Source organism: Pyxicephalus adspersus, chromosome 8 (assembly GCF_032062135.1).
Source record: "Pyxicephalus adspersus chromosome 8, UCB_Pads_2.0, whole genome shotgun sequence".
Taxonomy (NCBI): Eukaryota; Metazoa; Chordata; class Amphibia; order Anura; family Pyxicephalidae; genus Pyxicephalus; species Pyxicephalus adspersus.
The window spans coordinates 49,159,824-49,186,355 of record NC_092865.1 but is presented as its reverse complement, the minus strand read 5'-3'; the positions used below and the strand labels follow the sequence as shown (position 1 = coordinate 49,186,355).

Genomic DNA, 26,532 nt, shown 5'->3' with positions numbered 1-26,532 from the left:
TATATTATCAGGACATGTTACAATAAAATTGTTATGTAATATCATATACCCACCTCTTAGATTGTAAGCTCTTTTAATCAGGGTCCTCTCCTCCTCCTTTGTCATTATATCTATCTGTCATTTACAACCCCTATTTAATGTACAGCACTGCGTAATATGTTGGCGCTATATGGATACAGCTTAGTAATATTAATAAAAACTAATATAATTTTTATATAATATAAATAAATATTAATAATGTTGTTAAATGAATCAAAATAATAATATATTAATATTGATAATATAACAATGATATAACAATTAATAAATAATACGAGGGGGTGCTGACAAGTTCCTGGCTTTGCCCAGAAAGAAGAGAGATAGATACAATGACAAAGGAGAAGGAGAGAACCCTGTTCGAAAGGTGCTGAGAAGTTCCTGGCTTTGCCCAGAAAGAAGAGTGTCACAGTTATGAAATAACACTTTTATTCAACATATTCCCCCCTGAGACTGATGTACTTGGTACAGCGTAGTTGCAGCTTTTCTTGACCGTTCAAAAAAAAGTCCTTTGGTTGGGCCACAAACCAGCTCTCAGCAGCATCCTTGACGTCAGAAATGTCCTCAAAACGTTGCCCCTTCAGGTGTTTCTTCAAATTCGGGAACAGATAATAGTCCAAAGGGGCCAGGTCAGGTGAGTAGGGGGGATAGTGGACCAATTGGAAACCCAGGGTGTTCAATTTGGCAGCCAAAACGTTGGATGTGTGCGCAGGTGCATTGTCCTGCACAAAAGGGATCCCTTTGGTCAACTTTCCCCAGCGTTTCGTCCTAATTTCCTCCTTCAGCTGGTCCAGGAGGTTAGCATAATATTGTCCAGTGATACTAGAGCCCTAAGGTAGGTAGCCCACCAACAGAATACCGTCTTTGTCCCAGAAAACGGACGCCATGACTTTTTTGGCTGATTCCTGGGTTCGGAACTTCTTCGGCCGCAGGGACCCGCTGTGGCCCCATTCCATTGACTGTTCCTTGGTTTTAGGATCATAGATGTGGAGCCAGGCTTTATCTTCAGTCACTAACCTAGCCAAAAAGTCCTGTGCAGCTTCACAATGGGCCAAAACAGCTTTGGATGCTTGAACTCGTTCCTTCTTCTGATCACCGTTCAAACATTTCAGCACCCACTTGGCTGAAAGCTTGTGCATGTCTAGGATAGTGGTGATAACAAACCCAACATGCTCCCGTGAGATGTCAAGTATCTGGGCTATCTTTTTTGCGGATATTCGCCAGTCCTTTGAGGTTGGGGGGAGCCCACTGCGGGGCTAATCTTCATCAAGGAAATGCCCAGTCTTGAAACGAGATATCCAGGCTTTGACAGTGCTGTAGGAAGGACACTTCTCCCCCAGTGTTTGTGACATCTCAGTGTGAATGTCCTTTGCTGACTTTCCCTGGAGAAACAAAAACTTCATGAGGGCCCGTAACTCCAACGACATGAATTTTGCTTGTGCCTCTGCCATCACAGCTTCTCACTAAAAGAAAAAACAGTTTTAAGACTCGCAAAAACCTGATATTTGCACAGTTACATACTTGGATATTAGGCTGTCATATGCCCCCACACTCATTTTTCTATTTCATCTGTAAGGGGGCAAAGCTAGGAACTTCTCAGCACCCCCTCCTATAATTCTGTTTGCACTGCCAATTTAAGCAGGTGCCTACACTGCTCTTCTTCTTCCAGCAGATGTCGCTGCCCAGTCACATTCCACAACCAGTGGGCGGAGCCTTTACCCACGTGTTGGGCATTTAATTTAAAGGGACAACAACTGCTGGGAGCTTAAGGAAAGTGACAGCCTTAGGGATCGCAGGAGGGAGAGGAGTTTGAAGCATCTCAGAGAGGGAGAGGAGCAAAGGACCACAGCATCATCTGGGCACCTGCACTGGAACAGAAAAGGGAAGGCAGCAGGACCACACTGGCAATTCTGCCTATATTTAATTATTTTGCAAGAAGCTGCAGCCTTCATTAGACAGCACATTATCTAGATTTTTTTTTCAGCAATCACTAGTAATGGCAGAAGAAGAACATTTCATGCAGCTGCCTCAGCAGGGATGATAGGTGCAGTTGTGGCAAGCTGAAATAGTTTGTGTGTAGTCTAGTGCATGGGGTGGGGTGCCCACTGAGATAAAAGCTGTAGGGATGTGGAGGTGCAGGATATAATTATACACACAGAGGAGGTTAGAGGAGACAGCCAAACCTTTAATGTTATGCCAAGGAGGTGAATACCTGTTGCTGCTGTATGATGTGTCAGTGACAACCAGAGAGTGAGCGTTGTCAGAGATCCCTGAAGCTCAGCCACTGACCTGGGAAGGTGCAGATCATGCAGGACTGATCTCCATTCATCATCCTTTTATCTGATCTTCTCCATCACCTGGGACTGAGATTCTGACATGCAGAAGATTGCTCTTCTTGTCCTCTTGGAGTGGATGGTCCTCCTTGCACACACAGATTCAGGTAAGACCTCCAGACCAGCCCTCTGCAAAAAGGCAGCACAGGAGGTCACATGACCAGGTTGGGAACTTGTAAGAGTTATTGATATAGTTGTAGAATTCTCTATTTGTGGGGAACCATATCCAGACCAAATCATTTAAAAGCTTTTTGCATTTTCTGTTATATCAGCAGTTTTTATTATAACAATACCTGGTGATCCTGCCATCCTTGCTTTTACACTTTCTCCTATAGGGTGACTACACTTTGCTCTCATCTCCTAACTGAGCTTTGTATTGTCACGCAGGCTACAAGATTTTGTTACAACACATATTAGGCAGACATGACCCACTATGGTCATTATTGGGAAACTGGTTATGATAAATGCCATGCAGCCATGACTGGTGTGCATGTAGACAGGAAGTGGCTGAGGGAAATCACTAGAACTCAAATCTGGGAAAAGAATTAGATGTAAAGGTGGGAAATAAGGATTTGTGATCTGTATTGTGCAGCCATGCAGCTTACTTTTCCTTTTTTTAACATTTATTTCATCTGTCTACAGTCTGGTAATTCCAATAATAAACAGTGTCCGTCTGGTTTACAATTCTAGGCTGACCTGGCTGTTATACACCATCAATCTCAAAGCTCCAAAGGTGCACAGACTTTTTAGATATGGTGATACTGCAAGTCACAGAAAGTGTATGTATATGTCATTGACATATACATACACAGATGATTTAAATGAAAGATGGAAATGGAAAAATAGAAGCTGTTATTGCTGACTTTTTAAAAACTTGGGACTGTCACTCATCCTGCCATTTATTTCTATTGAGCCAGGTGGAACAAGATGCAGGGAGGAGGTGAAAGAATATGGACTTCACTGGAGGCATGTTTGTTCCAAGTCATGGACTTGCTAGGTAGTTCTGCATCATTCAGAATAAAAATCTGCTCCTTCAATATGGATAGTTGGATGGATAGAGTGAAATTGGTAACAAAGTATCAGCTGATCCCTCATTCCTGTTGAATTGTTTCATAATCTTTATTTCTCTAGCCCAGTGTTTCTCAGTCAGGTTGCTGGGGGTTCCTTGAGCAATAAGCAGTTTGCACCTCTCAGGTCAGTTTAGGTGACACCAATGATGTTTTTGGCTATCTGTAAGGGTGACATTCTTCCCAATGGCCAGCAATGTAAGAGGAATTCTTCCCACTGACCACCACACTAATGCACTGTTAGCTGTGGATATAAAATTAAAAAGGGGTTCCTTGGGGACCTGAAAGTTATTTTAAGGGTTTCCCCATGTTAAAAAGGTTGAGAAATGCTACTTTATACTTTCCAAAGGATCAGCAATGTTGTTGTTTGATTGACAGCTGTGCTGGTATGTGAGCCCTGATTCCATCTCTCCATCACTGCTATCATACCCGTCCCCAGGGGTGATCTGTTGTATTATTGATATTTTGCCTTTTCCTTTGCATGCGACTTCCAAGAATCTCTGACACACAATCGATGCAGCGAGGCAGCAGAGAGCACACGTGCCATCCACACAACAGATATGTGCAATCTATTAATAATACATCAATATACAAAAACCCCTTCCTGAATAATAAAAATATGCAATCTACATAATTGGAATCATGAATGGAATCTGAAGCCTTGCTCAATTATTGTCACTCGGAATGATCATAGTGATTGTTTTGGGTGAATTGAGAATGAATGTGTTCTGTATAGACCAACTCAGCTCCTGATTACCATTCTGTTCTATAGAGAAGATTTCTGGCATTTGCCCTGTGGCGGGGGGCGATTGGTCGTTTAGCAAGTTGCTGTGATAAAATCACACCGTGGGACACCTATAGTGACCGCATTTTTTCCTCCAAGAAAATCATGAACAGATGTCTCCACTTGATAATCCAGCATCTGTATGGGGCTTTGGAATAGGAACAGGTGAAGGGGGTAGGAATAGTGTTTATTATTCCCTTAAAAGTATCCTCCAATCAATGAACCATTAACATATTTCAGAAAGCTCTAAATTTTTGGTTTAAAACCATCCCTGCACTGTTGACTGTTGACACATGATCCCCATATGCGGACACACGCGTTTTTTTGCAACTGAGATCTGCACAGAGCAAGTGTTTTGGGGGTGGGCTGGCAAAAGATATCACCTTGAGTGTATAGATTAGGAGTGGGGGGGATTGATGGACCACAGCAATGGCTGGATGAAAATCCAAAACTCTGAACTGGTAGAGCATGTTCTCTGTATATCATTGCTTAATTTTTTCCATTTTATCCAGAGTGAAACTTTAAGGTAAATCACATGGCCTGCTGTTGTTTTGTGTTTCCTGGAAATCACTAATTCTTTTTACCTATTGCTAATAGGGATGGTGGGAACCCTCATAACAGTAACAGCAGGTGTACAGTCTCAGGAATTTAGTGCTGAGATCTCCTATGATAGGGTAATGCTGAACATTTAACATTTAATTATACATTTAAAGTACATATAAGGGAGCCATTTACCTTCTAAAGGAATTGTACGTCTGTGCATTCAGCCCCATCTAGCAGAGCAGGAGATCTGGATTTTGGCTCCTGCAGCAAAGTAACACTTCTCCAGCCTGCCACTGGACATTAAAAAGTGAAGCAGAAGACTGATGAGCTCATCTCTCTGTCACTGCTCGCTCTATTTGTATCAGTGTGGTTCTTGTTAGCACTCCAGCACATTTGATTGACTTTGCATTCTGCTTGTTCGTTTACCAGTCTAAGCTTTACTGTACAGTGCCCCTGGGTTTATCTTTTTTTAACCACATCATGATCAAAATAACAGAGACAATCAGACCTGCCATGGGGCACAAGACTGGTACCCCGCTGTGCCAGTGAGTGATGGATAGAAGTGACATAAAGAGAAAGTTACATTATTCTGGACAATAGAATATTAGTTTTTGCTTGGGTATGTTGGGTGCACATGGAAGCTGAAGCCAATCAAGAGACACAAATAAAATCTACATAGGCTTTATAACTGGGGTGGGGGGTTCTTAATCTTTATATTTTCCAGAGGGACACCTAGCATTAGATTGGGTTTCTTGACGTTTATAGCAATCTGTACTTTCTGTTGTATTCCTGCAGCATAGCTCCCCCTGCTCCCTCCTCCCAGCTGTGATTTACGGGTCTTCTAATCTCTCATGTTAGCACAGATCAGGAGCACAGAATAGGGGCAGGGAGTTCTTAGATTATCGATTCTTAAATTCCCAAAGTTAATTTTCCACTTTCTAACCCACCAAGTAAAAATGTCCCCAATTCACAATTTTAGGAATTTTTTGTTTGTTGCAGAATTAAAGAAAAACATAAAAAATGAGCCCGGAAAATCTAGTTGCTGCTGCATGCCTGGTCCCCTGCCTTCTCTTTCTCTTCCAAATCATTGAGGTCTGGCTCTCTCCTCTGGATTCTTGCACCCGTATGTTCCCTCTTATTTATTGGTTGCATCTGGGGATATTTTGGGAATTTGCCCATTAAATTGGGCCAGGTACCCCCAAGCATTCAAACCAAGACTAGTGAGCACCCCAGAGGGCCAGCAAGTGTTGACCCAAACTTCCTGCCTATAATGTCCCATTAGTATCTGTAGGAGCATCGAGATGAAATATTCTCTGACCTCATCGTAGACTTTTATCCATTCATTAGGAGCTATCAAGTTTTTTACAGACTTAATCTGTAGTATTAAGAAGAAAAAAACAATAGGATAGATTTCTTTTCTCTAAGCAACACCTATTACTCATTGGCCAATTTCACTTAAAATGATTGGATTTCTCCAGCAATTTTAAGTGAATTAGACAGCAGACCAATCATAAGCAACCATTTTTTGACCATTAATTGAATATGTGTTCAAACATGTTGGTAAATATTGAGCAGCATAAAGTAAATGTTGTGTTGTTTGTATGAACAGTGTAACAAATCCTGTTGGGTGTTTTGATCTGTTGGGGCTACCTTGGGGCTTTACCCTATCTCACTTGCCAACAATTGGAATGGGGGAATATTATGCCAGTGCATGCTGTGTTTTGGGACTGATGATCCAGCAATTACTAATTGGCCAGACAAGAATAAAACATGCATCTGCTCCTGTATAATAGAGAACAGAGGTGGACATAGAGGGGTGCAAAGTGCGTCAATGGATAGAGGCCCTGTACCCTCCTGAGCAACAAGGGGGCACCCAAGGCAGCTGCAAATCAATTCAGCTTGGGGCCTTCAAGTCAGTTTTGCACAGGGACCTACTACGTCCACTGATAGAGAAGGTCCAATAGGTATAAATTTTCCATAATTGGGGTCATCAAAAAAGATTTCTGACTCTTCTGAGGACACGTATCTGAGCAAAACCTTAGAATGTGATCTGTGATTGGACTTTTTTTTTATAGAATTTGGATTTGGTAAGTGGACCAACTGCCTGCTTTTCAGGATGTTTGTCGCCTAAACCAGCAGTCTCCCATGGAAGGAAGTCATTGCATGGCCAGATTGTGCAGTATATCTATAGTAATATATTGCCAGAATAGGAAGTGATCTCAATTCTATACAATGAGGACATACAGAACCACATTTTTTTTGTGGTGGAGAAGAGTTTGAATGTCAATGTTTTTTTAACACCATCCATTTTCTTTCACCATCCAAAAAGCCAAATGATAAGAACCAGAACTCATCTTTTAAACCAAGAGACGCTACATGCAATAAGCACTACCACCTAGTGACTTTTTGCTTTTTGAATTAAGATCCAATTTAATATTTATGTTCACTAGAAGCTCCCTTTAGTCCTGGTGATAGACTTGCTTCTCTTACCAGCATTCATAAGTCATAAATGTTGCGTGTATCTGATAGGCAATAGGGCTCCAAGACCTCCACAGTTTATTAACATGGTGACTGATGCCAGCGTCTCTTGGTTTGGCTTCAGCTTCCATGTGCACCCAAGCAAAAAACACATTTTTTACTGTGCAGAATAAAGCACCTTCCCTATGTGTCACTTCTACCCATCATCCACTGGCACATTGTGGCACCACAGTCTTGTGCCCCATGGCAGGTCTGCTTGTCTCTGTCATTCTGGCCATGATGTGGTTAACGTATCCGGCCCTTACCCCAGCTTATCCCCGGGGTTATTAGACAGGATGCCGGATGATTATTGGAGAATAGTCACTTTCAGCTGCAGCCGTCAGTGAATCAGTGTATGCAACAGCAGCTCCAAAAGAGATAAGACAGCTATGCCGGTCATCAGCATTTTATGAATTATTGAAGTTCTGTGGCAGTATCTGGAATCCGTCTGCCCCCTCCTGTCTGTGTGCCCGGAATACAGCCCAGTGACCCACCGTGACACCACTCAGAAAAATACCTTACTGGGGTGATGTGGTCACTTTGGATGGATCGTAAGCTCTTGAGGTGAAGAAGAATTAAATTGTATCTTTTCTTTGGATACAACTGTATCTTTTTTTTCTTTTAAATTGGCAATGAATTGGAACCACTCTCATGTTTTAATTGCAGTCTATTTCTCTTTTAAGTAGATTCACCCTTTAGATTTGGGACCGAGTATTGGGGGAATCTCAAAATGTTTAAATGCTAGGACAGAAATGTTCTAATATTACTTGTTCTATTGACAACTGTCTATAAATTTCCTCACCTTGGAGAAATTTTCCTTTCATTTCCTGTTGTGTTTGTAGAACAGAAAGTGAAGAGAAATCTCCGTAACAGGTGACCGCAGACAATCCCGGTAAGGGTATAACACTTTTTATACTACAATAATCCTTTAGAGATTGGTCTTTTAGATATTCTTATCATCTCTTAAGCTATATTAAAAAAATGTATAGTTTTGTGCATTACTTCTTTATTTTTAGGCCCTGCAAATGTGACATTTTACATATACATATATTGCATTCCTTTTTTGAATCAGTAGGTGGAGCTTCAAGCTCCTTTTAACATGTGCATCCATATTTCTTTACAGCCTGTTGGAAAACAAAAACACTGATTACAGGCTCAATAGCTCAAGCTGTAGTTCACACCTCAAAAGTTAGTGGCTCATTCCTTATTGAATGGCTCCATGCAAAGTTTCAACTAGATAAAGAGAGACACAACGCAAGCAGATCTGGAAAGGGCAGGGGGTGTCTGTCTTTTTATGTTGATCTGGAAATCTTTTGTTATGTTTAAATGTTGATAAAGATTGTAAAACATGTACAGGTATAAAAAACAGATTTCCTCGTATTTCCTGTTGGGTCTACAGGACAGGAAGTGAGGGAAAATCTCCTTAATGGCAATGGCAACAGCAAAAGTATGAACCCAACATAGTATAATTTATATTTTCCTTGGTGGTGGTTGGGTTGGGAGGGGGTGCAGCTAGGGGTGAAAGGTTCAAGTTTTTTTTACTGGAGCCCTGAATGGGCGATGATATAAATGCCCACAATGTATAAATTCAGCATTTCTCCTGTATATTATGTATTTGATAAATTAATTTTTATTATCTTCCATTCACCACCACAGATGCAGCCAAGTCACACCGTTGTGATGGTCACTCTTGCAACCCGCCGGTTGGGAACCTTGCAACTGGCCGAGTGCCGGTCACCCTCACGTCTTGTGGAAAGGATGCCAGTGAACTGTACTGCTTTTACCCCGAGGATCAGTTATTGCACAAGGCTCCAGTCTCCTGCCGTCTACCCCAATGTACAAAATGTAGCGTCAACCAGCCTGAGAATTCACACTTACCTGCTCACATGACTGATGACGTGTTCTCTAGTCCCGCCACCTGGTGGCAGTCTGCCCAAGGTGTCCTCCGGGAGGAAATAAAGCTGGACTTCGAGACGGAGTTCTACCTGACTCATGTTATCATGGTGTTCAAGTCACCACGCCCAGCGGCCATGGTGCTGGAGAGGTCCAGTGACCACGGCAAGACCTGGAGGGCTTATAAATACTTTGCCACCAATTGTACAGCCACCTTCGGTATGGCAGATGACATGTTCGAGGAAGGGGCACGATGTACTTCCAGGTATTCTGACTCCTGGCCCTGTACAAGAGGAGAGGTAAGAAGTCTTCCATGAAGCCTGGAGCAGATCTTACCAGACTTGTCCCTTCCCAAACCAGTGAAAAGAGAAGCAATACACTGATAAGCTCATCTCTGTCATTCTGTTGCCTCCTCCTATCAGCATGTTCTTTGATAGCACAAAAGATTGGCTTTTTATGCTGCTTTTCATTTTCCTAGCCAGAGTTCTGCTGTACAGGAAATTGGCCAATCCCCAGCCTGCCAAAACTGATGACAGCTTGACCAAATTTTGCCCCTCCCTTATTGGATGGCGTGGTCCACTACCAAAGTCACTACTAGATTCCACTGCAAAAAAATCCAAGCCTTCTTCCAAAAAAGTATTTGCCATGGGGTTAGTGACACCACCATTATGAACCTTTTCAATTTAGTTCCACTTTAACAAATACAGGGCTCCATCCATTTGTGTCCTCTATACCTGCCTGCAGTCTAGCTTCAAAGAGAACCTGTCTTCATGGTTTTCTAATTCTCAAACCTAATAGCGTTCTGCAGCCATTATAGATACAAGTGGTGCTCAGTGAATAAATCGGTGAATTTTTTTTACTTAGCCAGCTTGATACATTCACCTAAATTGTTCTAAAGATTGCTTTAAAAAAAAGCCTAACTATGTAAGTGGACTTTATCAAGGATTCTCTAGTTTATCTAAGCTACCCCTTTAGTTTCTTAGTGCTACTAAACGTCCTTGGTGTTGCAGAAAAAAGTTCAGGTGAATATGAATGTTCTATGAGCTGTGTGATGCGCTGGATAAATGGGAACATTCACAGACCAATAAGCAATCATTTTGGAGTGTTTGTCCTACAAATGGTGCTTAGTGGTGTTCATAATTAAAGAATAATTTGGGGCAACAAGTAGGATCCAATAGAGACCAGGTAACGCTTTTCAGCTATCACTGTAACCATATTATAAGAAACAATTCCACAATATTTCCCTTATTGCAGCTTGATTCCAGAGAATTCCTTACAGCATTATTTCTCCACCACTTCCAGAGGTTGCTGGGTGTTCCTTGAGCAATGAGCAGTTTGTGCCTCTCAGGTCAGTTTAAGTGACACCAACCATGTAAGGATGACATTCTTCCCAATGGCCAGCAATCTAAGAGGAATTCTTACCACTGACCACCATACTAATGTACTGTGAGTTGTGGATATAGTAATTATGGAAGGGGTTCTCTGAAGACCTAAATGTCTCCCCCGTGTTAAAAAAAAGGTTGAGAAACACTGCTTTACCAGGTAGAGGGGGGGAGGGCTTTCTCTGTTCTTCTTCTTCTAAGGAATGCTTAGATCTGATTGGTAATTGGGAAGACTTGACCTGAGTTTAATTATAAAATGTAATTTGAAACAAATTCAATTCATATTGAATTGATATTCATTCAAATTCATTTTTGGGGTTCCAGGTCACCCCATTTATTCAGGCATATCAATTATGAATTAGTCATTTTAAATTCAGGAGCTAGAATTTTGGAAATGGTGCTAAACCAGTGATCATTTGCTGTTTTCGGAAACACATTTTTTTAAAGTACTAATTGTACTATCTACAATATCTCGGAGAAATATCTCAAGAATATCTCAAGAATTGCAGAGAGCATCGAGGGCCAATTTGGGTCCCTTTGTGCACAAGAAAACTGCTGCTGCACCACATTGGAATACTCATCAGGAATACCAATAATCATCCAGAATACTAATTAGGATTTGTGAAAGTGAATGACCATAGGGAGCAATAGATGGAGGACCCTACAGTGTGCTTCACCATAGCATTAAAGAACCTGAGTGTCATGGTGTCACTCAGGAAGTCAGGGGAAATCTTCCTAAAGGGGACATTTAAAACAATAAAAAATCGGGGGTTCTAATTCTTCTCGAATCTATTTAAAACTTTTAAGAGTTGCCTGGATTTTGTTTTTTTAAGTTTTACAAATCGCTGTGTAATCTCAGTACTTTGCCTTTGCTCCTGCAGGTGATTTTTCGTGCCATAACTCCAGCAAACAAAATTGAAGACCCCTACAGCCTCCAGGCCCAGGACCAGCTAAAGATCACCAATCTTCGGCTCCTCCTCCTAAAGAGACAGGAATGCCCCTGCCAAAGCGTGCCTGGGTCCGAAGAAAAGCCGCAGAGGTTTGCCCATTACGCCATCTACGATCTCATCGTCCGTGGAAGCTGCTTCTGTAATGGACACGCCGAGGAGTGTGAGCAGACTGAGAATATGGCTGGCGTGGATAACATGGTGAGTCAAGGAAATTGATAACCNTTTAACAATTTTTTTCTGGTTTTTATGTGTTTTTTGAGAATTTTTGTATAATAAAAAGTTTTCTTGCTCATTTATTGAGTGGCACAGCTGTTGAATAAAGACCAACCATATACATGTGGGTCATGGGCTAAATCTAAATCTAAATCTGTCTTTCCATGAATGAAAGCGAAATCCTGTTCCTCCATTTTCCCCAGATCTGCTGATCTTTACAGCCTCACCCAGCCACTTCTTGTCTACATGCATTGGCTCCTGCATTGGCTGCACATCAGTGCTCTGGCGTGGCTTCCTAAAGGAGACCTTTCACTAAAATAAAAGGTTCTCTTGCACTCTATAGGCCTCCCCTCCAATTACCTACTATTGGAAGGCGGCAAAAGAAACATTTAGAACACACAGTTGCGTACATTTGCAGGAACTGACTTGTGGCCCCTGATCTGTGAGGAGGCTCCAAGTCCATCATGCAGTGGTGCACTTTGCTTTGTATTGCACAGGGACCTCCCAGAAGGATGGCGACAACCTCCTTGCCGTGGCACCTTGGATGAAAGATTTGTGTATGCAGGGGCAGACATAGGGATGTGTGCCCCTTCATACACTCCTCATTAACCCAAGGTGCCATGGCGGGGATGATCTCACCAATCTTCCTGGAGGTCCCTGTGAAATACAAAGCAGCTGAAATCTGGCAATTAGATGCTTATGTAATGCAGTAGAATGCCTAAAAAAAATTTGGAGTGCTCTGCAGCCCAAAGGGTTGACCTCCCATCCAGCAATGCGGGATACGGGGGTAAGAAGTAGGCAATTTGGGAAGGGGGGGACCTACAGAGATTAGACACACCATGGGTGGACATAGGGACTTACAAAGTGTGCCACTACAAAATCCCCAGCCCCCTCAGAGCCAAAAGTGGCTTCCACAAGGACCAATCAGTGGCTTCCAAGGCAATCAGTTCTGCACAGGGGCCAACTGTTGGCTATGTTCACCACTGAAGCTCACAAATCATTTTATAGAAGGTTTACTTTAACAGTGGATTATATCAACCCAATGTGTTGATAAGGACACTGTGACCCTCCACCAGGGGTGTATATGACAACGCAGAAGCACACAAGACAGGTAAAGCGTTGTCATCCTGTAACAGGAAGCGTCTGACCAAGAACTTTTATGCCAGGATCCATATTTAGAAACAACTTCTGAGATGACATGTTAAAGCCTAAACTGAGATGTGAGTGATTTGGGTTTTAGATCTTCGTTTTAATCTGCATTGGTTCTTCTATTAGCCAGGAATGTGTTTGTGTTTGATAAAGTAAAGCTTTAGATTTCAGCTGTGTGTCATGTCATGATAACATCAGTTTGATGTCCTGGCGCTGTATATCAGTGGTATTAGTAGTTTTTGTTTTGCCCTACGAGACAGAAAATGGCAACCCGTGTTGTGTTAGCGATAATTCGGTCAGCTGAGCCCAGTGTTGTCACACTCAGTGAGCATGAGGCCCTGGGGGAAGTTGGCACAACCTGACCTCCAGAGCCAAGGGGTGGCTGGGCTCAGCTAAACCCCTCCATCACCCCGCCTATTGCATACCACCCAGCTGGCAGGATGCCCATCGTGGCCTTATCCGTCTTTTTATGACCGGACCATACCAGTCACCCTGCGTTGTATTTAAAGTTGATCTAAACCAGAGCGCTAAAATCTTATTAAAAGCGTTACCAAGCTAATATCACTTCTAAAGTCACATTTAAACTCATTAGAAATGAAACTTTCTATAAAGTAGTCCTTGCTTACTAGTAATCCTTTTCCAGGCACTTCCTGGTAAAGGGGACAACTGGATCCCATTTGTGCTCCTGTGTTGTCACCCTGCATTATGTGCCCCTGATGGATAATAAAAGTTACTACATGCATTGCACAAAACTGCCCACTGTTGTCACCATCAAAGTGGTTCCAGATGTTCAGCCGATTTAGTAGCAAGTTCATGTAAACCAGAAGTAAGGAAAGAAAATTGTGGCACATGTTAATGACACACACCGTTATAGCAAATCACCACCATGCCATCCAGTTGCAATTTAGATCAGGGTTTCCCAAACCATGTTGTAATATAGCAGTGCCAGGTTTGTGCCACCAGCACCGGGCACATGCTGACTTTTTCTTTTCTGCTGTTCTGGGGCTACCAGATTTGCTGCTTAACCCTCCAGACCACCCAGCCTTCTGTGTGTATAAGAGGAGGGTAGCTTAGAACAGGGCATTGCCTGTAATGTCTTTGGCCTTGGCACTGTTGGCACCATACTTTCCTGGCAGCAGCAGTGGGAACATGGCAAAAGAAAGAAGGTGGAGGGATAGCCAGACATGCCATTGGAGGATTGGCTGGGCAGAAGGGTAAGTGACTGTGTGTTTGTCATGTATGGGTGTGTGTGTGTGTGTATATGTATGTAACTGAGACAGAATCTATGAAACGCTCAGATTAATGTAAATGATTCTACTTCAGGCCCTGTGCACACTTTTGCATTTCATTATTGTGTGTTGCATTAGGCCAGCCTATTCATTTGAATGCGTTTCCTAATGCATCCAAAAAGGTGCATTCAGCATTTTCTGCACTTGTAAAGTTCTGGAAAGATTAATTCTGTATGGCACCAAAATGCACTTGTGATACCACGCAGTGCAGTGCAAGCTAACGCATTGCTGCTGACTTCAATACTTGGTACATAAGCTTGCATTGTTCTGCACGGGATCACAAGTACATTGGGTGCCATTCGGAAATCAATCAACAACAATCAAACAATTCAGAACCAAGTATAAATCCGAGGAATACAGTGTCACTATTGAGGTTTCTCATGATTTTGGAAAGTTTGCCTATGATGGATATCAGATTGTCGCTGTAAACGATGTTTCATGATTTTTTTAAATGACAGATGAATGAATGAGCACTGTACACACAGCACCATTCTCTTCCATGGAGAAAGGAAGGCGGGGTTTTCCCTAATCGCTGATTTATTAATGTAGCAGGAAACATTGCATGAGGATTATGAGTGTAAAAACTCAACCCATCCAATCAACTTTCACCTTTGTATTTCCACACTTATACATTGAGTATATTTTGTAACCAAGACCAAGTTTAATGATTGGAAATCTATCATCTTCAGTTGGCACATATTGTGAATGATTCATACACATTGGAATTATTTTCCAAGTCATTCAGAGCTGTTTGTCTGATTTGTGTTGTGGGGAACAAGAAAAAGAATCCCAGCTCATACAGCAAATTTCTTATAATATATATATCAGCGGGCAGTCACCTCTGACATTTCTTGTTTTTTTTAATACTTAATATGATACTCTCATATAAATGCATTCTGTATGAATAAAACATTTGTGTCCAAACTACTAAAGGTTTCTGTATGAGAGTCCAAACAGATCCCAAATCCAGTTACTATGTGATGCACAAATTTCAGAAACAATGAATTTAATTTACTTCTCCTGACTGAGCCAAATCCTCTTCTCCTGCATTCCACCTTCCAGACACCGCAGATCACAGTGGGAGTTTAGAGCTGTCAATCGAGAAAGCAGTGGGCATAATTGGGTGTGGCCAAGTGATGATTGACAAGTTGCAGGTTTGTGAATCAGCACTGACAATAGTGATAGCCACACCCACTGCAACATTTCCTCCTCCCACTGCAATGCAAGCATGCACCGCCTACATGAGAGTGACAACCCTTCTCTGAATTCAGGAGCAGTGCAGCATCGTTGTCACTTCTTACAAGAAGCTGTGTTAGGTAGGCTTCTCTGGCAGGATTTCAAGGGGATGATGTAAGAAAAAATTACAGATGGATTTATAATTTGGAAACAAAATTATGGCATTATGAAGGCCCTAGAGGTGAGCAGCATTCAGGTCCATATGACAGCTGCACTGGGCCCCCACAGGTTCCAGGGCCCCATTTGGAGCTGCAAAGTGTGCACAAATGATACCTTGGTATTCTTCCCTTTGGTACCAGAACAGTTTTCCCCAATGGAAGTTTTAATTCCTATTTAAAGTTTTCCCCCTGTGCTTCATTCTTGTCCCGTTTTATAACCCATAAAGATGCAGCTGCGTCATTCTGATAGGAGCCTGTGAGACTACAATGGTGGCATTAGATTGTCAGCTCACCTGTTACAGAAAGTGATCGATAACACATGTAACTATCACCCTTTATGAATGCTGTGTGACCGGCCCTGGGGTCACCACGTCCCTGGGTCACTTGAGGTGAGCCTTGTTTGTGCCCAGAGCTGTTCCTTGGTGGATTTGCTCACATTCCTTCTCCTCCTCCTCCATTTCTAAAAGTTATCTCTTGTTCAAACATCTTGCGCCTTCCCCCCCACCCCTCATAATCCCCAGCAGGGTTTCCAAAGTATCTGATCTAGGCTGTGCCAGGCTGGTTGACCCCCAGGCACCGTTCTGCTCCGCTGTTGGGTCGGCAATTCAAAGAGCAGCTGGAAGAATAAAAAAAAAAAAAGTTTCAGAGCCAGAAAAAAACACATCCCAGACAGTGACATGGGGCTGTGCCCAAGAGGAGGGGGGGGGGGGCACTGCCACCCAGTGCAGCTACTGCCCGCTGCTAGCAGCAGATTAATGTAATGGAAGGGAACAATGAGTGTCCAGAACAGATCTGTTATGGGGACCATTTACAGGGACATTCCCAAAATATTAGGTCGATCTCTATGATAAAGAATGTTATAAAAAATTAAGTTTCTAAACCAATCACTTAAATCCTCTTCAACATGTTACAGCCAATGCAAAGTGTTTTTTTAATTCTGCAAATTTTTAATCCCTGGTGATCCTGCCCTGAGGATCCTTTTTGTTATATGGTGACAACCAAATTCCTTTTCTGCTCCTGCATTGTCACCAAGCCACATGCTCCCCCTGGTGGTGACTACAGGCTTCTGCGCTAACAACCATTGCAGAGGCAAGGTCCACCGTTGTCAGGATCAGGAAGCCGGTCTAGAATGATGGGCTGAAGGAGGTCAGGGGAAATCGGCAGCACTGATGGGAAACAAAGATGTAAAAGTATGAAATAAAATGTTTGATGCTTGGGGTTTATGCAAATTCAGCTGCATCCAGTTAGTGGCTGGATAACTTTAAATCAAGTTTTATACCCCCTGATTCTGGTAATCTATAATGTGCACTGTGCTCCGCAGGAACCTGATTTCAGCACCGCTCTGTGGATCCTCTATAGTCGCTAATGAGGTGGTAAATAATGCACAGGGCAAAGGCAGATGCATAAAAAGTGGGATGAAAAGTAATAAATTGACTCACATTTTTATTTTAATTTTATATATTTAATTGTTTTATATATATATATAAAATAATATGTAGCAAGGTTAACAAAAGTGCAGGATTGCATATTGTTGTGGAAATTTATCTGTTAGTCCTATTTGTCTTATCCATATATTGGCCTAACCCGGTGACACCAAATGTCATTTTGGGGCTGACCACAATAAATTGTAACTTCTTTATTCATTTTTAAAACAGGTGCCAGGTAAATGTATCTGTCACCATAATACAGCTGGAGATCACTGTGAGAAGTGTGCACCATTATATAATGACCACCCATGGAAGCCTGGAGATGGGAAGACCAGAGCACCCAACGAGTGCAAGAGTAAGTGCAGAACAATAGCCACTATAACGAGAGATTGTATGTGTATAGGTAAAACTATGCCAAAATTTGATTTTAGTTATAGCTGGAGGCTGATGGAGTGTGCTTTCTATATGGTTTAGAAACTCTCAACAAAACCTCTGCACAATGGGCACAGCAGGCCAAGGAACTAAATGTAGGGATGGTGGAAGCTCCTCATAACTGGCACAGAAGGTGTATAGGCCCAGGAAGTCTGTGCAGGGATGCCAGGAACGCCTTATAATGGGCACAGCAGATCTACAGACCCAGAAACCTTGTTCTAGGATGATGGGAATCCTTCATAATTGGCACAGCATATGTAAATACCCAGAGACTTGGTGCAGGAATGGCAGAAGTCCTCATAATGGGCACAACAGGTGTATAGACCCGGGAACTCAGTGCAAGAATGGTGGGAGCCCTTCTTAATGGGTATACCAGGTGTACAGACCCAGAGACTTGGTGTAGGAATGGCAGGAGTCCTCATATTGGGCACAGCACGTGTACAGACCCAGGAACATGGTGCAGGGATGATAGGAACTTTTGATCATACTGGCACTCCCAGATGAGATAGGGCTATTACTTGCACAAGTAGAGGGGGCTAAGCTAAGGAAATGATTCTTCTTGTAGTAGTAAAATTTTCTAGAAAATTTAAAGGCTTTTTGTAAAGGAAAAAAAATAATTTATAGAAATAAATTAAAGTGAAAAAAACTTTGATGGATTTGGCTGCACATTTTGAAGTTGGTGACAACTTAGACATGTGATTCATCATTTGCAGGATGTCGCTGTCACAATCATGCCCTCAGCTGTCGTTTTGATCACAACCTCTGGATTGCTTCTGGGAATAGGAGCGGAGGGGTGTGCGAGAACTGCCAGCACTACACAGAGGGGTACCGATGCCAGCGATGCCAGGCTGGTTACTACAGGGATTACACAGAGCCCATCAGCTCTCCTCTGGCTTGTAAGGGTAAGGAGCTGTATGACCATGTATTGGACAAATGGAGAGGCTGCAGAGGGCCTATAGTGCAGGAACAGATATAAAAGAAAAGTGGTTGAGGCAGATGCTGCATCGGGGTCCTCCTGTGGTGCTTTCATTGTGCCATGGTAAAACTGTATCAGGATCCTAGAGCAACAATGTAATATATTTCAGATTACCAGTCCTTGTTGTTTTTACATTTGTTTCCCAGTGTCCTTTTCACTTTCTGCACACTATACTTAAATCTAAGACAATGAAATCTGCTTTCCCAGCTTCCTTCTTTAAAAGATACCACCTTCCATATGTACTAGAGTTGAGGATAGGGGGCAGTGTTCTGCAGTCTTGTCCTAGGGTGGCAACAATGCTTCTTTGTATATACAGTCAGTGAGCTTTGTCACCCCAGGACAGGAATTGTCTAACTGGCAGAAGCACTAGGCGAGGATTGTTGGACTGCAATTTACTAATTTTATTGTATGTGAGGAGGAAGTTGATCTGTGTTAATGAAAAAAGCGGAATGGTCAGGAAGTAGAGAGGCTTCTAAGCATGTGCCATTGAAAATAAATACAAATACAGTACAACAAATTGAGAGAATTATGTTAAACCAACATGTGAAGAAACTGACATTCCTGGGGTCAGCATACTGAAAGGAAGCAGAGGGGGGACCGTGCAATAATGAATAATGTCCTGGAACAAGGGACAGCATGAAGCCATGATCTTTGAATTCCATTTAGTTGGTTCCATCTAATTCTGATATGTGATGATAGTAAAATGCTTTTGTTAGGAAGTAGGGAAAGAGGAAGAAAAAGCAAAGCAAAGGGAAGGAACAGCAGAAAAAGGGGATGAGAGAGGGGGGGGAGGGGAGAGAAAAGAAGATAGAAAATGTATATGGAGGGAATGGGAGATATGGGGGGAAAGGGAAAAGGAGAGAGAGGGAATGATAATAGAAGTGAGAGGGAGAGAGAGAGGGGAAGAGAAGAAGTAGAGAGTGTGAAAGAGAATAGGAGGAAGGGAAAGATGGGGGGGGGGGGGGAGATAAGAGAAAAAAGAGTGTGAGGGTGAAAACTAAGGGGGAGAGTGGGAAAAGGGAGAAAGGAGGGATATAATGGGGTAAGAGCGAGAAATAAGAAGAGAGACAAAATGGAGAGCAGAAGGAGAGAGAAAAAATGAAATAAAAAGAAAATCTAATTGGAGAGAAAATAAAAAAAAATATTTAATAAGGAAAAAGACAAAAAGAAAGCGAGAAATTAAAAAAATTAAAAGCAAAAGAGGAAAAAAGGAGCAGAGGGAAGAAGAAGTGGGATGAAAAAAAGAAGGGAAAGTGACAGAAAGATAAAAAGAGGAAATGATATAACAGAGGAAAACAATAGAAGAGATGGGGAAATAGGAATAGAGAGATATAAACAGAGCGTGTGATGTGATGCATTGATGAGCAATTTCACTCATGTCTCTGCCAGGAAAGCGGCTCAGAAAAATGCCCCCCCACTTTGTGTACCATCTCCGGCTCCTCGGACACAAAAGGAGAAGGGGGATAAAAGTCCACCGGCCGCCTGACACACACCTGCCCTTCAGCTAGGGCAGGACATCAGATTCCTGGGTTCTGATACGGTGTGATATGATTCATCTGGAACTGGGATTTTCGCTCATAGTCGGGCATGACTCCTGGCGGGGGCCGTAATGCCAGGCCTTTGTTCCCTTAAGCCTCTGTCTCCTTCTGTGGTACATCTGTGGCATTAGCTATGCTCATTCAATTAAATCTTGGCTCTTTTTTTTTTCTTTTTTTGAAGCCCAATAATCCGCGCCTGTGTACGCGGGACACAGCTGTGAGCAAGGGCGGGGAGGGCACTGTCTATTTTCGCTTCATCCTGAGCTAGGGTAAAGGGCCAGCTAAAAAGCTAAATACTGTTTAACGGGGGAACACATACTGTAGATGAACCAATCAAAAATAGTTATTCCCACCTATGTTATGTTACTGGATGCAAACTCCAAACTTTCAAATAAACCTTCACCTTTTATGACTTTGCCTAGGCTGGGATGAGGTTATCAGTTTTCCATAGGCATAAAGAAGCATTTCTTCAGTCTTCTCTCCCCCAGTGTTCAGACTGCAACAATGTAACTTTATAGCAAGCTATAAGCAGGGATAGTTTATACATTATATAAGCAGGGATTTATATATTTTAGGAAAGTAGAAACTGACTCAATCAGGGTTTTCTCTTTCCCCACGCAGAATGCTCCTGTAACGTCGTTGGTTCCATCAATAATACATTAAACCGGAGCTGGAAGTGTCATCCTCGAACAGGATTCTGTTACTGCAAACCCGGTGTGGCCGGCCCATACTGTGACCACTGCTTGGTGGGGTACTGGGGATTCGGGGAAAATGGCTGCCGGCCATGTGACTGCGCCAGAGACTGTAACCCCGATACTGGAGAATGCCGAAATAGGTACACCACCTCACCTGTGTTATGTCACTGACCAGTTTCATGGGTTGTGTCATCAGAGATTGTTTGATATCGACTTCAATTTAGTATTTTAATGAAAGTAAATTGTTAATCCAAACCATTCACCAATATTGCTACATTTGAAATTTGAGAAATCATCATTCTGAAATATTTGCAATATGACTGTTCTGTTTTGCAGTAGCAACAATGAACATTATCTGAACATTCCTATTGGTGGAAGGATCCCGGATTTTGTAGACTCTCCGACCAATGAGACCGATGATGAGTGGAAGTGGAACAGCGAAAAAGGATTTTCAGCATTAAGACATCCAGGTAACGTGGTGATGGGCAAACCTGGATTGGAGGTAAACCTGTACTAGGCTCCTTAAAGAGACCCTGTCACTGCTTATTGACATTATCTATTAGCTGCTGGTCCTAGAGCAGCCATTCCCAACCTATTAACATGGGCAAACCCCTTGAAATAACTTTTAGGCATTAAGGACCCCTGTTATAATTACTATATCCACAGCTCACCATACATTTACCTGTTGGTCATTGGGAAAAATGTCACCCTTACATCATTGGTGTCACGTAAACTGTCCTGAGAGGCAGAAACTGCTAATTGCTCAGGGAACCTCTAGCAACCTATGGAGGAATCCTGGTTGAGAAACATTGATCTAGAGGGATGATGTGCATGTTCCCAATCTTTTTCAAGCAATCATTAAGTCCACATGTACTGCTGCATTGTTGGACTAGCCCAACGGGTAAGATCTTCCGTTGGAATGAATTTGAATCTGGACCTGAACAATTCTAGATTGATCCAGCTTATTGATCGAGATGACAGGAGCTCTTTAAAAGCTCACCCCACCCCCAGCCCTCCTATACTTACCAATATAATGATCCTCCACCAGACCTTCTTCCATCTTGGTCACTTACCTGATTTTGATTAGTTTCAGGCTATGCCGTGAGTGTGGAGCAGTACTAGAGAACTGTCTCGGGATCATTTTTTAGCATGCTTAAAGGCACATAGTAAAGAAATAATTTATTAAAAGTAAAAAAACACCCCAAGGAAGCATATAAATACTTAAATTTTCTGTGCTATTTTGGAAGTTGCTGACAGGGTCTCTTTATTTGTTCTTGAATCTTCTTTTTTTCTTATACCCGGCCTCTTGTCCCCACAGAGAAGTGTGTGTGCAAGGAGCGGATGCTGGGCAGCATTACGGATTTCTGCCAAATGAAATACGCGTACGGTGAGTACTGGTCATTATTGTTGAGCCAATCAGATTCCTGGAAACATACTGTATATACACCTGTAGTTATATTTTATGCTTCGGTAAGGATTTAGGTGGAGAGTTCAAGAGGAACTAAAAACTTTGTGATGAACCTGTAACTCAAATATGCAGATGTGGACCTAATCTATGAAACTGCAAAGAGCGATGCACTAAAGGCAAAGTAACCAATCAGAATCCATTCTGCAATTGTGCAACTGCAGGAAATTCTGATTGCTTGGAAGTGATCATTGCGTTTCACACTTTATTGCTTCTTTCTTTATCAAAGTCTTTGACCATCATTCTTCACTGCACTTAAGACGTGCCAAAATAAAATCCAACGCAAGAATACTGGCTAAGATACCAATGTAGAATGCTTGAAGTGTAGTTGTACTTGATGCTGTATATTCTCTTCCAGTTTGAAGAATCTGAGCTTGAGTGTTTTACTGTAGCACAATTTAAACTTTTAACATACAGCACCCCCACCCCCTTAAAAAAAAGTCCTTACTTGTGAGCATCCTTGCTAATGACTGCCCCAGCTGAAGTTGATGTACTGCAAACAAAGCAGTTGTCAGCAGGGGTTTAAACCTCATGCCACACGCAATTAAAATCTCAGGAGTAATGGCCTTCACCATTTTTTTCTTTATACAAATCTGTTACATGTAGAATTGGTTGACATTTTTGTGTAATATCTTGGAGAAATAGAGGGTCCTCCAACAAGTTCTTGGAGCACCAGGACTGCGGCTAAAGGTGACTGCGGCTGGTGTGCGGTACTGGTAATTTCTTTGCTCATTTCTCACGCCATGTAGGGGCGTGAGAAATGAGCAAAGACATTTGTCAAAATGTTGCCCAAATAAACCTCAAATTTTGGACTGTTTAGTTTTGTCATTTGCTGAAACCTGTTCACAGAGCATCAGTGAACAATAGATGGGTTCATAATCACCCCTAGGAAATCAGTGCCATTGTACTATAAACAATTTGTTAAAATGAACCTCAGATTGTGGAAAGTAGACTTCTTAATGGTCATTTTGCTTAAAAAAACAAAAAAACACATGGCTTTGTTTTCTAAGTCATGTGATCGCCATAATGCTGCCTTATTTGCCACAATAACGGGTCCAGGAAAGTTGAAAATCTTTCTGTAGCCCTTAGGTGCCACCTAAAGGTCACAGAACCTTTTAAAGTTCACCTTCCTTTAGTTCATTATTCTGATAGATGTTTAATGAGACTTTATATATAATTTTGTTGTTCAGTGATAAAAGCTCGGATCTTGTCCGCTCACGACAAAGGCACCCATGCCGAAGTGGTGGTGAAAGTCAGGAAGATTTTGAAATCTGGCAAAGTCAAGATTGGACGAAATAACCGCAGCATCTATCCAGAATCGTGGACCAATCGTGGCTGCACCTGCCCTATCCTTAACCCCGGTATGTTTTCTGGGATACTAGGACCAGGCAGCATTGTGAATGTTTATTTGTTCCAGGTAGATATCCCCTTCATCGCCAGGACTAGATGGGTCTAAGATATAGGTCTAATTAAATCTAGGAATAACATGCACAGGCTGCAGTGTGGTCATAAAACAGTGTATAGGACATACAGGACAAGCAGCTTTCACCCCTTGGCACTGGGTCAGGGTTTGCAGCGTGCAGGAAGTTTCATACAATATCTAAAGGGTCAGGAATGGGAAATGTGCAGTAAATGCCAATTTTCTATTCCCTTCCAGTAACTGCCAGTGTCTCCTCTGTTCCCCTGGGTCTGGGCCGTCAGAGCACCAGATCACTTGCTTCTGTCTCTTTTCCAAAAGTATAATTCAACTTGTGCTCAATGAATTAGGCTGAAGGCCGCCCCTCTCTGTAGAAACAAGGATAACATGCCTTAAAATTTGGACCAAAGGGTACAAAACTTGTCCCCACTGTCCCTGCAATGAGTTCCTGGATCTATACACCTGCAATGCCCAATACAGGGGTTTCCAACCATCCTTTTGTTGCGTTCCCATGTTTGTACACCTGCTGCACTCATTATGAGGGGTTCCAACCATGGCTGTGGTGAATTGCTAGGTCTGTACACTTTCTGTGCTCATTTTGATAGTTTCCAACAACTCTTGTATTGAATTCCAAGGTCTGCACTCTGCTGTGCTCATTATGAGGGGTTCCAATCATACCTGGGATGATTTCCTAGGTCTTTACACTTGCTGTGTCTATTATAAGGGGTTTCAACCGTCCCCAGATGAGTTTTATTTTATGTGTGGGTAATGGGACTTAATGCTCACAGATGCACAGGAACAGAGCTGGTAATAATGTTAGAGATCTCTAAAACCTGGCCCACTAGGCTCTGCCCAACGTTAACTTAATTTGAACAGGGAAGGCCCCTTTGGAACACACAAGTCAATATAAACATGTCCATACCACCATGCAAACGCAATTCAATACTATTTCATCTTATTTTCAGGAACAGATTACCTGATTGCTGGACCAGAAGACACTCGGACCAACAAACTCATTGTCAACATGAACAGTCTGGTCAAGCCTTGGAAGGCGGTTTGGGCAAAGCAAGCCATTGATTTTATCCGGTCAGGCTGCAAATAGTTATTGGCCCCCTCTGAGGCGGAAATGGACGTATCTTCTCTCCTCTCAGCACTTCCCTCTAGACAAATGTCTTGTAAGAACCCAACTCTGGCAGTAGTGTAGACTTCACTCCAAGAAGGAACCAACTGCGCAGCCTGCACCAGCAAGCTTTGTGTGTCGTGGATAGGCGAGCTTCTCGATAGACACGTGGCTTGAAATTTCTGTATATGGTCTATGCAGCACCATGTAATGAACTCAACCCATTTTTTTTTAAGTTCCTGTAGCTGATTATGTCAGGTGCTTTTTTGGTAAAGTGCTGGAGGACTTTTTCTTATGTTATTGTGGCATGTTTTGTACCTGGAATAGTCCAAATAACATTTATCATGAAGCAGTTTACAGGCCCAGGAGAAGATTTGAGGGACTTATTTGTATTAGGAACATTCTTATTATAGGTACAAGCGAAGACCAAAATCACATGTGATGAAAAAGACAGTTTTAACTTTTTACACTTATCACAGTTATCAGAGTTTATCTTGCCTTTGGCTTCTCCCACTTGAACGCAATGCCAAAGTAATGTCCAGCTTTTCCTGAACTGCTTTGTAAATAAAGGTTATGTTTAACCATAACAAACTGCTGACATAAGGGGTAATATGACCTAAAGAGCACTTGTTTTCCACAAACACAAATGGAAGCCATGGAATTCATGTTCTAAGACGTAGGTGATGGCACCAAGATACCAAATGAGACAGAGGAGCACACTAGTTATTGCAGACCTAGCAGTGGATTTTTTGATTCATATCACTGTGGAACAATTTTAAACAAATTTTTTGTTGACTTGATTCCGATGAATGCCAATTCTGAAAGTGCAGTTAGTTTTCTTCTACCACGTCAGGTTTTTTTCTCTACCACTTATATTAATTCGATTACTGTGGCATGGATTTGTATAGGCTATTTCTTTACACGCAAGACAGTGTGGTCAGAGGTTGTGCGTTGCTCTACGTAGTGAATAAGCAAAATTTATTTACCTACTTACACACCTTTTTCCTTTCTTTCAGATCATGTCTGGCTCTGCTGTTTCTCGTCGTAAGTGCCTAAACAACCCCAATTCATTTTGTTATATCTGTGGCAGTTTCACCATTCCCAGTCAAAGGGCGAACATCAGCACATTTGTAGAGCAAGCCTATTTGCCATATTTCAAAATTAAACTTGGTGATCAAAATAAGTCTTGGGATCCTCATAAGATGTGCAAACAGTGTGTCGAGGGTTTACAGATGTGGACAAAGGGTAGGCGTGATAAGATGCTATTTGGTATACTTATAGTTTGGCAAGAGGCAGGTGATCATTTCAGTGACTGTTACTTTTGTATAGTGAAAACTTCAGGATATAACAAGAAAAATAAATGTAACAGAGTATCCTAGTCTACCATTGGCTATACTCCCAGTGGCTCATTCAGATGAAATCCCAGTGCCGGTTTTCATTACACTACCCTCTCTTGAAGAACATGATTATGGTGATGAACTAGGTGACAACAATGATGAAGAGTTTGAAATTGAAGAGGACTCTGTTCGTAAGGGATTTGATTAGCATGAGTTGAGTGATTTGGCATGTGAATTAGGACTATCGAAGAAGGCTTCAGAACTCCTAGCATCAAGACTTTGTGGGAAAAACTTGAAAAAGGAACCAAGGTATCATACTTTTGAACCAGAGAAGTTGCATTTCTGCAGTACTTTAGAACTGACAGTGGCTTTGTGTATTGTCATAACATACCTGGTTTAACCCCCCTAGCAGTATTCCCGAGTGTGACTCGGGGTGGAAAAAATTGCAAAAAGCGGTAATCCCGAGTCACACTCGGGGTACCTTTGAGGGTCCCTCTTACCTTATCCCCGCGCCTCCAGATCAGCCTCCGGGAGTAGGGGATGTCTCCGCTGCTCACTCTCCTGCTCGCATCACC

At 42.2% G+C, this 26,532-nt stretch overlaps 1 protein-coding gene across 1 annotated transcript; it reads left to right on the top strand.

Annotated features, from left to right (window-relative positions):
• The first annotated feature begins 1,817 nt into the window (after nt 1-1,817).
• On the top strand, nt 1,818-26,398 carry LOC140337021 (netrin-4-like). The gene is made up of 10 exons (XM_072420523.1): nt 1,818-2,476; nt 8,937-9,472; nt 11,437-11,703; nt 17,206-17,332; nt 18,123-18,311; nt 20,545-20,758; nt 20,955-21,088; nt 21,937-22,005; nt 23,274-23,444; nt 24,466-26,398. Exons 1-10 carry the CDS (start codon nt 2,413-2,415, stop codon nt 24,600-24,602), a joined length of 1,908 nt encoding a protein of 635 aa, XP_072276624.1. The 5' UTR covers nt 1,818-2,412; the 3' UTR covers nt 24,603-26,398.
• The last annotated feature ends 134 nt before the right edge of the window (nt 26,399-26,532 follow it).